Raw genomic sequence first — 15,665 nt, forward strand, 5'->3', positions numbered from 1 at the left:
GTTATTCTGTTCCAACTGAGATCTTCCAAAGCAAATCAACTTTAACAAATGTCTATGAAATTGATGGCAAATGTAATTAGCATTGATTTGAAGCCATTGGAAATACCAATGTCCTATTCTATAACAAGAATTAAAGCATTTTAATTATGTCTATTTAATAATAATAGACCATGTATTCAACAAGATGCTATAAAACATAATTATCATATTTATTTTTAAGAAAAAAAATACAGCCTTACTAGGGAAATATTTAAATTAGACCTCAGATAAACAAATTACTAACAAACTTTATATGCTTAATTGTTTATGTGCTAAGTTAAATAAGAAGGTAAAGATGTATTTTGATAACTGATTAACTCAATGGAAAAAAACTATCCAAGAAGGATAAAGAAATGTGTTTTCATTCATAGCGAATTGCATATTCAGGTAACTTATAATTATTTCATACACACAGGTTTTTCTTCATCTGAAACATCCTATGTTTGTTAGTATGTATCTTCTGAAGTATCCTTGAGAGGAAGCTCTCCCTTTTAACTAACTCCTCAATACACAGGTATTTTACTGATGTGTTCTTTGGGAGGAAATAATAGATTTTTAATTGGCCCTCACCAAAGATCCTCTATGAGGGAACTGTGGTCGGCAAAAATTGTTTGACGAAGAACAAAGGGAAAATTTTAAATGTTTAAATCTTTTTTTTTTTAAGATTTTATTTATTTATTTGACAGAGAGAGAGCACAAGCAAGGAGAGCGGCAGGCAGAGGGAGAAGCAGACTCCCTGCTGAGCAGGGAGCCCGATGCGGGGCTCGATCCCAGGACCGTGGGATCGTGACCTGAGCCGAAGGCAGTCGCTTAACCAACTGAGCCACCTAGGCGCCCTAAAAATTTTAATCTTAAAATATTTAGTGCTCCATGTCCCATGGAAATGAATCAATAGCTACTGGATTGCTTTCTCTCACTTATAATTATTTAAAATAGAGTAAATTATTGGTAACTCATGATTATGTTTCTCGATGTCTATCATAAGCGCAAAAGATTCATTGTCTCCCTTAGGTAAAGAAGAATTCTGGAAAGAACCCTTTGGTAGGTTGCAAGAGATCACTGTGAACCTCTCTTATCTGGGCACAAAGGAGGCTTACCTCTCGCAGAAAGTGTGCAGACAGGGGAGAACCTTGGGATTCTTGTACCGTTCCAGGCATATACTGCAGATCAGAAACTGCTTGTCAATCTGGCGCACCACAGGACTTGGGATGTTGGTGGCTTCACTGGCCATCCTAGACCACTGACATGGGAGGCCGGCTGTGTTTGACCCTGCACGCGGCTGCTGTCAGACAGGAAAGACACATAATAACTGGTAAGTGCAAATCAATCACTGGTTCATTCGCTATAGGCGTGGTGCTGTAAATACAGGTAGAAGTCCATGCCGATGACCTCGAAATGACCATAACCAACCCTCACTGCTGGCAAGGGAATGCAGTGAGATGCCTATTGATTTTGTAAATCAATATAATGGTCACATGTTCACCATGAAAACAAAACAAATTAGAAGAAGTGTGTTGTCTAAAGAGGCACGTTTGCCGGGTTTCAAAGCAGTGGCAGCTGAGGGGATAAATACTTATACAGCTCTGCCTGTTCATTCCTTCATTCACGACTATATTTGACTATATGCCTACAGTCTTATTAAAATATTGTCTATATTAGGGGTGCCTGGGTGGCTCAGTCAGTTAAGCGGCTGCCTTCTGCTCAGGTCATGATCCCGGGGTCCTGGGATCGAGCCCCGCATCGGGCTCCCTGCTCAGCAGAAAGCCTGCTTCTCCCTCTCCCACTCCCCCTGCTTGTGTTCCCTCTCTCACTGTGTCTCTCTCTGTCAAATAAATAAATAAAATCTTAAAAAATATATATGGTCTATATTAAATAGAATAGTGTCATTAAGATAAAATATGTTTTCCCAACTATTGTACTTGAAGGGGATCAAAATTTCACTCCAAAATACGCCATCTTGACATAAGGATTATTTTGAGCTGAAGGCAATTGAGAATCAGCAGACATGGTGCAGACATGATGGGGGGTGGCGGGAGGGGTTGGCAGGCGGGGGAGAGGGGTGTGGGCACTCTGCCTCTCCCATCTGCCTAAAAGCAGAGCATAGACTTCCCATATGTAAAGGAAATCTTCATTTATAAAGGTGCCTCGTTCTCCCATACCAAAGAGAAGAGAATCTTAATCATCGCCAGAGATAGCATGGGAGAGGAGTCTGCATAACACACCTTACTAAGCAACCCTTATGTACCATACATTTCCTGGTCACTTTCCCACAATTTACTGCTCCTAAATCTCCTTTTCCTTTGTCTAGCCACTTCTCCACAATTTGTCATCCTTTGTTAAAATAGTATGTAAGCTCCCAGGTCGAACTGCCTCTTTCGGTTTTCACTTCCTTTCTGTGAAACCCCCAGGCATGTAAAATTAAAAATATTAAATTAATAAACATCAATAGAATACAGTATATATACTATTTTGGAAAAATAAACTACCAATTAAATGTGTACATCCTTTTCTCCTGATAATCTGTCTTTTGTCAGTTTAATTCACGGGCTTCAGTGCTAGAATTTAAGTGTGTAGAGGAAAAGTTTTCCCACCCCTACATACAGTTAACATGCCAGGATGGAATAATTAGAATTTTCTATTAAAATCTTTGCCTGTGGCTCAAGTGTTTTCTTTAGAATTAAAGGTATATAGATTCCTGGCTAAGATGTATTTGCTGTGGAGCAGGGACAAAAGGCAGATGATTCCTATTATTTTAAGAAATGTCTGTTGGTATTCATGTGTGGGCATCTGAGGGACCTGGTGAAATTAATTCAGAGAAGGTTTCAATATGTGAGGGATCATGCCAGAAAAAGAGAATTAGAAGAGGGCAACAGAGAAAAAAGTGGAGAGCCTCTAAGGGAGGGAAAAGTTACAACATAAAACACAGCTTCATTTACCACCTTGGAACATCTGGCTTCTATCCCAAAGAAGTAAACCAAGGTTAAGGTAAAGCTAAAGTTCACTTCCTAATTTTCTAAATACTTGATAAGGTGTCTATGGCCTCCTCAATTCCCAACAGAAACACTCTTTTGCAAAAAACAAAAACAAAACAAAACAACCAAAAACCACAAAAAACAAACAAACAGAAAAACCCAGCAGTTAATTTTCAATATGACCCTATGCAGGAAGTAATATTATTCTCATTCCACAGATTTTTGAAAACCGAGGCTCAGTTAAGAAGTTTGCGAGAACACAAACCCATAGCCTGTTCACTCCTTAAACCACCACACCTCCCTTAAAACACACCTTAACTCCCTTAAAAAACACTCCCTTAAAACACACCTTGTGTTTTAAGAAGGCTGTATGTATGTATGACGCAAGCTTGGTTTATGTATAACATTTTAACTGGGTCTGGGACTTGTGTTTGAAGCTGGGAAATACATATTTACAAAATCAACAATTCTACACTTTTTAATAGAAACTCTTTTCAAACATGAATGATAGTTGTTCTTTCTCCCCACCAATCACCAAATATTTTTAAAAGCATGTCAACTTTTATTAAGAAAATTCTACTATTTATATGTATTTGAGTATAGTTACATACATGACACACCCATTTTCCAACTCTATGTTTCTAGATAAGATCATTAAAGAGCATGATGAATAAACAGATAGAACCTTGTGAAAGCACCTGTTACACAAAAGTGTCACAGTCAAATAGAACTCTCTGCATTAGTTAAAACACTGTGTGACATATCTAATTAGCCTGCATTATCTGCTAACTCTTTCATAGAATGTCTCCCTAAAGAACTAGCATAAAGAAAGATATTCATTGATTGGATTAAATGTGGCTCATCTCTCAGGAGCTCACAATGTTGGCACATCATCTGCTTTTCTTTAACCACGTCCCTATGACATCAGAATAGGGAAGGAATGGATTTGTCTCTCTTTAAGATAAGGAAACCAAAGCAGAGGGTTTAAATGACTTGCCCAAGGTCATCGGGTAAAATCAGTGAATCAGAAAGCTCAGATTTCAAGTCTTCTGCCTTATCTGATACCTAACCTTAAACAAGTTTAACACTTTCCAGTATGGTGTGTGTGTGTGTGTGTGTGTGTGTGTGATAAAAATTATGGGGTGCTCACTTCGGTAGCACTAAAATTGGAATGATACAGAAGATTGGCTTGGCCCCCGAACAGGGATGATGCACAAATTCAGGAAGTGTTCCATATTTAAAAAAAAAAACAAAACAACATATTGAACTTTTCAGTTAAAACCAGTTAAAAATAATTTTAATTTGAATAGCTTTTGAAAAGTTTCATATTGCTATCAAACAAATTGATTTTAGTCTTTTTTTAATCTTAGAATTTTAGGGTTTGGGCAAGGAAAAAAAAAACATTTGTTTTAATCAAATGATATACGTTGGCTAAATGAAATTTCCTGAGGTGACATTTTTATTCTCAACAGTGAAATAAAAACATTTCATTCTAATTTTCATCCTAATTTTATGATAATTATCGTAGTGAGTGAGAGTAAGTCTTCATTAGTATTGTTAATTTATATGGTAAATTAAGTTTACTCATGAACACTGATTTAAAATCATGACAATATTACAGATCTGTCACAAGTGACTTGTTAAAGACATCTGGATTTGCAGGACTCTCAGAATCAACACAAAGGTTTCCAACCCCCAAAGATCCCCAAACTGAGACTTTGCCAGGGTAATGATCATTCCCTGAATATAACTGGATACCCACAATAGAAAGACAATTTGACTACTCCTAAAGGGATAATGTGCTGAGGAAAATGGAGGCACAGAATGTGCTAATAAGCACCGTGGGAAACTTTCCATCAGTCTGAATATGCCGAAAGGAATACACATAAAATGTATGACAACCTTTCATCAAAGTGTTTGGGCACTACCAGTTTCTGGTCGTTTTGATGAGAAAAGCAATAAATACTTATCTAGATTCTTGGCTGTTCTCCTTTCCCCATCTTGGTTTCTGAAGTGTCAGAGATCCTTCTTACTCACCAGGCCAGCAGAAATAAGCACGTGATAATAAGAGAGATCAGAATACAGAACTACTCTTTCTCCTGGAGGTCCACAAAATCAATTTCTAGAGAGGAGCACCCGCAAACATGCCAGGGGTGGACTTCATCTCTGAAGGAAACTGAATCCTTTTGGATGTAGGAACTAGCACGGCGCGTATTGACAAAAGGCCAATAGAAAGGAAATGACAAGGAAGGGAAGGCAAGCAGAACCATTTTTAAACTACAGAAATAGTCCACATTAGTGTGCTATTGATATTAACCAGCTCTGAGAGCTCTCACTATGTGGGGAGACTGGCTGAGTTTCCTTGTCAGGGGAAAACCAACAGCAATACTGCTTACAGAGGGGTTCAGGCCTCCTCTCAATAGCAACTTCTCAACTGGACCATTCTGTTCAAAATTGACACTTGCCCCCTCACCCCCTGCCATCCCCTAGCACTTGCCATCTCCCGTCCTTGCTCTATGCCTCTCTAGAGCACCGGTCACTTTGCGATATAGTACGTAATGTGTTTCTCTGGCACACTGTCTCCTCCCCACCTCTCCAGGATGTTAAGATTCACGAAGGCAGGGATTTTTGTCTGACTGCTCACTGCAGGAGTCCCAGCACCTGGAACTGCGTCTGGTACATGATAGACACTCATTCTTTCTTTGAAGGAACTGAACAAGTATCACATGGGAATGGACTCAATCCCGGTAGCAGAAAAGAGTGGCATGGGGGGCGCCTGGGTGGCTCAGTCGGTTAAGCGACTGCCTTCAGCTCAGGTCATGATCCCAGGGTCCTGGGATCGAGCCCCACATTGGGCTCCCTGCTCGGCGGGAAGCCTGCTTCTCCCTCTCCCCCTCCCCCTGCTGGTGTTCCCTCTCTCGCTGTGTCTCTCTGTCAAATAAATAAATAAAATCTTTAAAAAAAAAAAAAAAGAGTGGCATGGGTTGACTTACACAATAAAGAGCATGGCCGTCACCAGTCATGTGAATGTTTTCATTTGACATCAGACATTACCTGCCTTCCCGCATGATCGTCTAATCTCTAGCAAGATAAGCTATCAGCCAGAGGGTAAATATTCAGGGATATACTTTAACACACTCAAAAGTGCAGAAAAGGAATTGAGAACCACTGAGGACACATCTTGCAGAAATACAAAGTCTAAGAAGGTTGACAAACAAATTCCTCATTAGTGGGGGTATGCCAACTCAACAGCTTTTGAGGGTAACAACAATGCAATGAGCATGGAACAGAATCCTGGGGCATAGAAAAACCCCATCCCAGCATTTCTTGCCTCGCATCATCACTGGTATTTTCCCTGGCTCACATCCTCAAATCTCCTAGAACTTGGTGAAAACTACAACCAACTGGAAAAGCAAAACTTGAGAGGAGGAGAGGAAACAAAAGGAAAATGCCTGTGTCCAAAATTCTAGGGTTGAAACTACAATTCCCACCCCAGATTATACTATTTAGATCAGAAAATGATCCCAACGTTTTATTGCTGACACCAGAGTGCGGAAGAGCAGGAAGGGAGGGTGGAAGACCAACGACAAACTGAAAGCCCTCTTCTTGAGAAGGGGAGAGAGTTGCTGACAACTTGTTGGCTGGGCTAGGAAACACAGTTGGGAAACAGGTCAAGATTCCTTTAGAAAATAAAATTTTAACATGTGATATGTGGGTAGGAGGCAGCATATTGATTATATACCATCATAAAGGCATTAGATTCCATTTCTATTTAGTTTTATGGCATTCTCGGGTTACTGCTTCTCTTCATTGCCACTCAGCTGGCTTTATTTATTAGCAATGTTGCATTTTTGCTGTTCTTGGACCAATGACAGTGGTGCAGGCATGCGAAAATCAGCTTCCCAAGAAGTTAAAAATCTTCTGGTAGATTTATGGAAAGAAAATCTCAAACCATTAGGATTGTCTGTAACACAATGTACTATCTTTTACCCGCCAGGACAGGTGGTACCTAGAGCTCAAGGCACAGGTGAAAACATGATTAAAGACACACGGTTTTTTTAGTTTTGAAAATTTATGAGCATATTATTATTTACCTTATTATTATTTACCATATTATTATTTACCATATTATTATTTACCATATTATTAATAACTGAATTTGCATTGTTACAGAGGACTTGACTAGAAGAAAGAAAAGAGGACAATCTTCAGCGAAATTAAAACAGGGTGACCTATTTTTAGTTAAATCAAGCCTCTATCCCAAATGGGCCATTTTGTAAATTAGAAGGCCAGATGCAATATCTTTTCCGACAGTATGGGCATGAACGCGTGTGTTTGGGGGTGAGTGGGTGTATATTCAGGAGGCCATCCACTTTAATTTCTGTCTTCAGGCAAGGATGTGCCCAAGCTTTCCAAGGGTTCCTCTTATTTCCAGGGTCGGATGTATGACAGCTTCCCTAGGTTGCTGGGTTTTACCATATGGAGGCTGATTTATGCCAAGCCCCCAACTTGTCTTTAGGAGATTTATACCTATTTCCTCTACCTCTTAGTATAGATAACTGTTTGCCATTGCCTTCTTCATAGAAGTCCTCACCTTTTACAACAGATTAAGATCGGCTTTGGGTTTTCTAAGTTGCAGAAGGCTGGGTCTGTGTGATGGAGTGTTAAGTGGTCAGGCTAATTGACTTTCATCTTACAGTGCCCTGGGACAGTCAACATGGTGGGGTCTCCTCTCCCCCACATCCATTATCTTGCCAAGTCTCCTCCTTTGCTCTCCTTTGGGACTACAAGGAGGCTACATATTCTGGGACCACAGAAGAGGCAGAGGACAGCCAAAGCCCTAAGCTCTGGGAGTTGGGTGAGGTTAGCAAGAAGGGGGAAGAGAAATTTATTCTACTTCAGAACCTCACAAGGCATACGCCCACACAACAGCAAACCCCTTTTTGCCCCCGGTGGATAGGAAGTGCATTATTTAATTCTGTTGTTGATTAGAATAAATGTTTACCTTAATATGTTTTCAAGAAGAATAAAAAGCACTTAATGGAGGAATGGAGGTGATTGAGAACATCAAGGCAGACAAGGGTAAAGTAAAAGAGGGTAGAAAAAATAGCATGCAGATAGCAGTAATGAAGGTTCCTTCCACGGTGCAGTTTGAATAATTACACGGGGCTCGTTTTTTCCTCAGTATCTGGTTTAATCTAAACCTCCAAATTCGAGGAGGAAACCTGATCTGTTAATTTCAGATAACCTGAGCAATAATAATATCCAGAGAACTCTACTAGCCAACCCCATTATAGAACAAATTCTATTCTGACACTAAACCCCTTACATAAGTGATAAAGGGCACAGATGGCATCAGATGTTTAAAAAAAAAGTAATCACAGGTGTGTGCAAATTATAATTATGCCACAATTAGAAGTAATTCAGTCATATTTTTTAAAGAAAAAAAACTATGAGAGTAAATAATTTGGCAGCAAATTTTTTAAAGTTTGAAAGTATTTCTCTTCAATAATACATACAAATGTTTCATTAAAGTCTTAGTTTTAATCAAGAGATAAGGAAAAGAAGCACAAGGGAGTCTTAAAAATTAAACCTAGGTCAAAATTTTTTAAATTGCTACATATTTATAATTTCTTCGACTTAAAGATAGATAAGAGAAAGTCGTAAGTTTGGAGAAATTAATGCCTCCAGATATCCAAATGAAGGACATTTTCAATTCTTAGTAAGACAAAGAATGAATATTTTTACTTATTTCACAAGCAACAAAATCCACTAAGCTTTTATCATGTAAGTAAAAAAAAAATAAGTCATCTCAGGATTATAATATTAAGTATGGTGAAAAATACGTATAGATTTTATCCTCCATTTTTAAAATATATGGAACATATATCATGCATCCGTACTTCTTGAAACAGGCACATTCTATCAGAGAACATTTGTACATTCAGTCCTATTGTAACCTTTCCAATGCAAATCACTTGGGTCTTTCTAGGAGAAAACTGGGAAGAAATACTTAGAGGTTTAGGAAAGGCCACTACTCAGGTCTCTGTAACAAAAAGCTGCTCTCTCATACCACAGCACGCATGAAACTTCTCGTTGTGTGCTTGCTCAGGAGGGGCGTGCATTATTTAACATTACAGCGGGTTAGGATCGGTGCTGCCGAAGCATCTGCCCGAAAATACTGAAAGGCACCAGAAAATAGGTTCACACTAAGCAGAACTGAATCCTAATACTTAAGAAATCATTTTAAGAATCTGGACAAACAATGCCTCTCCATATTCTAATCTAAAAAAATAAATAAATAAACAAAACCTCTAACAATTTATTCACCAGGAATAAAACGGCAGTAATTCGATCTAAGCCAAAGAAACAAACTAATAATTTTAAAATGCCTCATTCTGAATCTAGGTCTGCTCCTTAAAGCAATGACATTGAATCTATTTTAAGACAGAAATATCATTTTACCTTTTGGTTCAGAAATCCACTTATTAACATTCAGTATTTAGCTTAAAATAAATAGCCTTTCTACTTGCCTTCCTAGCCTCCCAAAATAAGGAATAATGACAGGGTGGGGCACACTAGTAGAGAAAGCTGTCAGAAAAATCGTATCCACTGTTTCAGGAAGCAAACCTAAGGTCCAACCCAAGGATTTTTTTTTCTTCTGTGTAAAGCTACCATGAACTCCACCCAGATTTGAGTCTACTTCAGAAGCAAGGGAAAATGTCAAAAAACAAAAACAAAAACAAATCATCTGCATATTTGCTGATCATCAATGGCATTCAGAATTCAGAGGGTCGAGTCATGCATTATGAATGAATGGGTTTCCAATGGTAACTGGGAACCGTGGTGCTCAACCCCAGGGTTCTCCGACGGAGGACCGGGTGGGGGAAGGGTCGAATTGCACATTCTCCTCCACCCTGGGGTATGGAGGAAGGAATCCTGCAACTTAAATATTTCATCCCCATCTTCCCACCCAACGAAGAAATGCTGGGGGTGGGGGTGGGGATCTTCTATTTAAAATAAACCGAATACACATTAAAATGGAAGACAAGTAAAAACAAAAATCTAGTCAGATCACATTAGGAACTTGAGAAGAAAATCTTGCATGACTTTCTCCCTATTCTTAATTTGGTGCCTTTGTTTAAGCAAAGAGTGGGTCTCCCTCTATCTGATAGTTACAGAGCATGCAGCATCACCGAGAGAGAGGGGCGGAAAAAAAGAAAAAGAAATCAAGAAAAAGAAAAGAAGAAGAAGAAAAAAAAAACCCCACCAGAATAGAGAGAGCAGGAGAAATCAGTTATCCACCTGGCATAATATTCAGCAATCGGAACATTTAGGACCTACCCATTTCTGCAGACAGACTAATCAACGAGGCAAAGAATTAAATCCTCCCAAGCCTGTCGCTGCAGCTCCGCGGCAATCCAAAAGAACAATGCACATTCTGCTAACCTCCCAAGTTTGGAAGCACCATGCAAAGAGACTGGTTAAAATTCCCTACCATGCAGTGCAGCCATCATCAGAAGCCCAGCATATCTTCTGCTGTATGTAGTGATGTGCCAGTTCATGCACAGAACAGAGGAGAAGAAAAATGGAGGAAAAGAGAGAAGGCTCAGGAAAGTCGGCAGGAATGTTTCTGGGTCATTAACAAGTGGGAGACCCCTTTCGGTATCCAAACCAATCAATCTTTATCTTACAGGACATCTTTTTCTCACTCAGCGTCTGTTGAAAAGACTGCAGCAAACCAAGCAAGGGATTGTGGGATAGGGATGCAGCAGCGAGCTGCAATGAGATTCGCGGGTGGCTTGCTTTCCGCTCTGAGTCAGCAGTCAGCTGTTTCCACGCTCTCCTGCTGGGCCGCCGAGGTCCATCACCGAGAATGTGGCTGCACGATTAACCCCCTGGAGAGGCACCGGCTCACGTCTGCTGGCGCCACGCAGCAAGGCCAGGCGCCGAGCTACAAATCAAAGAGGCTGTGCTGATAAGCAAAAGGGGCATGCGGCGAGAAGGGCTTCTAGAAGGAAAACGAAGTATATGATACCTCAGTTCAAATTCAGAGGTGTGATTTGGGTGAGTGTGTGCGAACACACGCTTACTTCCCTAAGTTAGGAAAAAGATACCTGTTTCCTTAGGCTTTAAGTGGCTTGAAACACAAATGTGAATTTATAGAAATGCCCAACAGCCCAGGTAAGCATCTACTATCTTTCCCCCTCTTGGTATATACCCAGAAATGGGTCTATAAAATAGAGTTCCTCAAAGTCGAATAATGCAAATGACATTCCTCTGCTTTTTGTGGTTCTAATCATTTGACAAAAATCATGCAGTAATTTTACTTCAGGGGGTGAACAGAACCCGTTGTTTTTCTGATGATGGGAAAGTTTTTCAGTTAAGGGTTGAGAAACTTGACAAACCTTGCATACATACATAACTTGATTTCCTAGCAGCGGACTGAACTTATTTTTAAAAGGTTTTAATAACATAAAAATGATAAAGTAGCCATATAAAAACAACTAGATCCTCATATTACAAATAATACTTTAGAATTTACAAAGCTTACATATCAGAATGGAACTTAACAATCATTCCCTTTTCTACAGCAATGGAGGCAGGGAACCATATCCTATTCTATACGTTGGTTAGTTACTAGTTTAAAAGTGGACACTAAACATTTTATTTAATAATAAAATTGTTGGGGCACCTGGGTGGCTCAGTCGGTTAAGCATCTGCATTGGGCTCAGGTCATGATCCCAGGTCCTGGATAGAGCCTCGTGTAGGGCTCCCTGCTCAGCAGGGAGTCTGCTTCTCCCTCTTCCTCTGCCCCTCCCCCTGTTTGTGCTCTCTCAAATAAATAAAATCTTTAAAAAAAAAATAATAAAATTGTTAATTCTCATATTTGATTACATTAATATTCATCACATTCTTTCCATGCAGTCAGGCATTGCATTGAGCCCTATGATGGGGCACTCAGCTCTGCAGAGTAGTTATGATTACCTTTGGGGGAGTGGGTCATAAAGAATCCAGTGAAATCAACAGACCCAGGACACGCCAATTTTGCTATTTCAGGTGGTACCCAGTTCTCAAAAGCCCAGGTTAACATCCTGTTTTAGAAGTTTTGTTTTGTGGGGCACCTGGGTGGCTCAGTCAGTTAAGAGTCTGACTCTTGATTTTGGTTCAGGTCATGATCTCAGAGTTGTGGGTTGGAGCCCGATATCAGGCTCTCTGCTCAGTGGGGAGTCTGCTTGAGATTCTTTCCCTCTGCCCCTCCCCCCACTCGTGTGTGCGCGCACGCGCATTCTCTCTTTCTCTCAAATAAATCTTAAAGAAAAGTTTTGTTTTGTTTTTTAACAATGTCACTGAGATATAATTCACATGCCATACAATTCACCCATTTAAGCTGTACAAATCAATGGCTTTTAGTATATTCACAGATGCAGGCAACCATCACCACAGCCAGTTTTAGAACCTTTTCAACATCTCAAAAAGGAACTCTGTGCCCTTTAGCTATCACCCCTACCTCCCCACCCCCACAGTCTTAAGCAACCACTAATCTACTCTGTCTCTGTAGTCCCCTCTATAGATTCTGGACACGAATGGAATCATATAATATGTGGTCTTAGGTGTCTGGCCTTTTTCACTTTGCATAATGTTTTCAATGTTCATCCATATTGTAGCATGTATCAGTATTTCGTTCCTTTTTATGGTTGAAAAATATTCCATTGTATGGATATAGCATGTTTTGTTTATCCATCTATCAGCTGATGGTCACTTGGGTTGTTTCCACTTTTTGGCTATTATGAATAATGCTGCTATAAACATTCCCATACAGGTGTTGGGTGGACATATGTACTGTTGTAAAAGTTTACAATTTAATTAGCACTGACTCCTCAAACTACAAGCAGGCTACCCCCACTCCATTTTACCATGTCCTCTTCCTAAGACAGTCCATCACAAAGGAGCCTGACCTGTATGATGGGGGTCCCTCTTCATCCCACTTGTGCTGTTGCTGGTCCTTTCTGAAGCCAAATTCACTGAATGCTGACCTCTCCCCCCAGAACATCCTCCTGGCCTCTCTCCTTCTCTTCCTCCACTTAACCCACACTCTGGGGCACACAACTGGAGCGAGTCTCTGTTCTCAGAAGATGGTGGGAAAGTGGGAGAAATCCTTGGTCTTGTTGCTGGGCTTGTATTCACAGAAGGTTCACGTACTCCTTCGATCATTCATTCCAATGAATACTTACTGAATGTCCAGTGAGTACCAGGCACTGAGCAGGCATTGAGGATCTCAGCCCTCAGGAAGGTTGAAATCTGGTACGGAAGACTGGTTAGTAAGTAGGCAATTGCTACATGGAGTGGTAAGTGCTTTGACGGGAAGAAGAAGTGGAGGTTCTGGGAGCCCAGAGCAGGGACACGCTCAGCAGGGAGGTGTGGGGTACATTTCAGGCATAGAGCACAGCACCGGCAAATGCTTGGAGGCAAGAGATGGCTCACAGGAATTGAGAGCAGTAGTTCAGTGTGGCTAGAGCCTTCGGTGAAGGTAGAATAAATGGGGGTCATATGTGTTTCTGATCTTTCACCTGGAATTGGGAGTATCTCTTTCTTGGAAAAAGCATTATATAGGACAGTGGGTTCCAAATCTCTTCATCACTATGGCTTCACTGCTGTATGGGTAAATGGGTTTGGAGGGCTCAGTCTGCAACCTAACAAACATAACATTGTTTATTATAGGAAAACGCAGCCTCGTTTTTGGTGCCCGTCCTGGCAGAGGAATACAACTATTTATAACCTGGGCCTTGGGTTACCCCGGGATGCGCTAGCAGGCCACAGCGTTTTCTCCTTGGCACGCCCTGGCAAAGGTGGATGCTGGTGGTAGTGGCTGTTGGGATCCCATGGCTCAGGTTCTTTCTGAGTTGGAGCTTGCTTAATTGAGGCCTCACACAGCTAGACTGTAAGGCTGCAAGAGCAGAGACGTGCCCCAGATCCTTGGGATGGAGGCTGCCGCACACTTCACTGACTTCTTGGAGCTCTCTTGCCCCTCCCCACTGTTTCCCTCCAGTTGAACAGACATTAGCGAGTTAACTGTCATCAGTCACTTTGACTGTGATGTACACTCAGGAAGTATACAGAGAGTGAATATGAAAAGAACAGAACATGTGTTAACTAAATTGGGATTGACAAGATCCTGGGAGACAGAGATCCGAAATGTACTGACCATGTCTTATGGGCCAGGCTCAACCCAAAGCCCTTTATATACAGGCTATCCACCCCTGATCAAGGAAATTTTTTCTAGAAAGTAAACTCCTCAGGATGGCATACAAGGTAATTTATGATCTGGCCTCTGCCTTCTTCATTTTTCTCCACCTCTGTCCTCCCCAGTCATACTCCAGTTCCAAGACATGCCACCATGCATTTTTTAGCAGTGGCTCTCAACCAGGAAATGATACGTCCCCTGTCCCCTCCATGAAGTGGTGGGGTATGCATTTGGAAATGTGAAGGGGCATTTTTGGCTGTCATATTGATTGTGTGCTTGAGGAGTGGGCTGGTACTCCCAACATTTAGTAACTGGGGGGCAGGGATGCCAAACATCTTCCAGTACATGGGAGAGTCTCATACAAGTACATTTGCGTCTTCAAATTACCGATAGCTATCCCTTTAAGAAACACTAAACTCTAGGCTTACACTCCATTTGTTCTGCTGGGAATGTTCTTATCCTTTCCTGACTCCTTCCCCTGTTTAACGCCATTGAATTCTTCAGAACTCAGCAAAGACACCATTCACTTTAAGAAAAATTCCCTGACTCCTTCTCCAATTCCAAACACTCCTGCCTCCAGTCTAGATTGGGTGTCAGTCCTATGTGCTCCATAGCATTCTTTGCTGAAAATTATTGATGGCTTCATATTTTACCTCTAACTCCCCAGCCCCCAGTGCAGTGCACATCACATAGTAGGTGCCCAATAAGTAGATATAGAATGAGAAAAGTCCTTCTAGAAATAAATGAGTAACATAATATAATATAAAGTAAATGTTCATCTCAGAATTGGAAAATAGTTGGAGCATTAGTGAGAGGCAATTCTTCATATTTGATTGGTGGTTTATAATTTATTTTTATTTTTTTTAAAGATTTATTTATTTTAGAGAGAGACAGAGAGTGTGAGCAGGGGATGGGGCAGAGGGAGAGGAAGAGGGAGAGAGAATCCACAAGCAGACTCCCTGCTAGGCACGGAGCCTGACGCGGGGCCTGATCCCAGGACCCCGAGATCATGACCTGAGCTGAAATTAAGAGTTGGGTGCTCAACTGACTGAGCCATCCAGGCATCCCTGACTGGTGGTTTATAATTTAGAAAGCACCTTCATAATACATTTTCTCTTTGATCTGCTATTCTAGAAACAGAGGAGGCATTATTATTATTATAGTGGAAACTGAGATTCAGAAAGGTTACATGGGGCACCTGGTTGGCTCCGTCGGTTAAGCAACCTACTCTCGATTTTGGCTCAGGTCATAATCTCAGGGTTGTGAGATGGGGCTCCATGCTGGGTGTGGAGCCTGCTTAAGATTCTCTCTCTCCCAGGGCACCTGGGTGGCTCAGTCGGTTAAGCGTCTGCCTTCGGCTCAGGTCATGATCCTGGAGTCCTGGGATCGAGCCCCGCATCAGGCTCCCT

General features: G+C 41.0%; 1 protein-coding gene and 1 pseudogene across 1 annotated transcript in view; one reads left to right on the top strand and one right to left on the bottom strand.

Annotated features, from left to right (window-relative positions):
* Positions 1-15,665, bottom strand: part of TRIM2 (tripartite motif containing 2) — a 104,546-nt gene that overhangs the window by 52,072 nt on the left and 36,809 nt on the right. Inside the window, exon 2 of the mRNA XM_044912865.1 lies at positions 1,137-1,321. Within this exon, the coding sequence (XP_044768800.1) occupies positions 1,137-1,270 (134 nt within the window). The 5' untranslated portion in view covers positions 1,271-1,321. The remainder of the gene's footprint in view (positions 1-1,136; positions 1,322-15,665) is intronic.
* Positions 4,156-4,252, top strand: LOC123324201 (annotated as a pseudogene).

This window comes from Neomonachus schauinslandi, chromosome 2 (genome assembly GCF_002201575.2).
Source record: "Neomonachus schauinslandi chromosome 2, ASM220157v2, whole genome shotgun sequence".
NCBI classification, from domain to species: domain Eukaryota; kingdom Metazoa; phylum Chordata; class Mammalia; order Carnivora; family Phocidae; genus Neomonachus; species Neomonachus schauinslandi.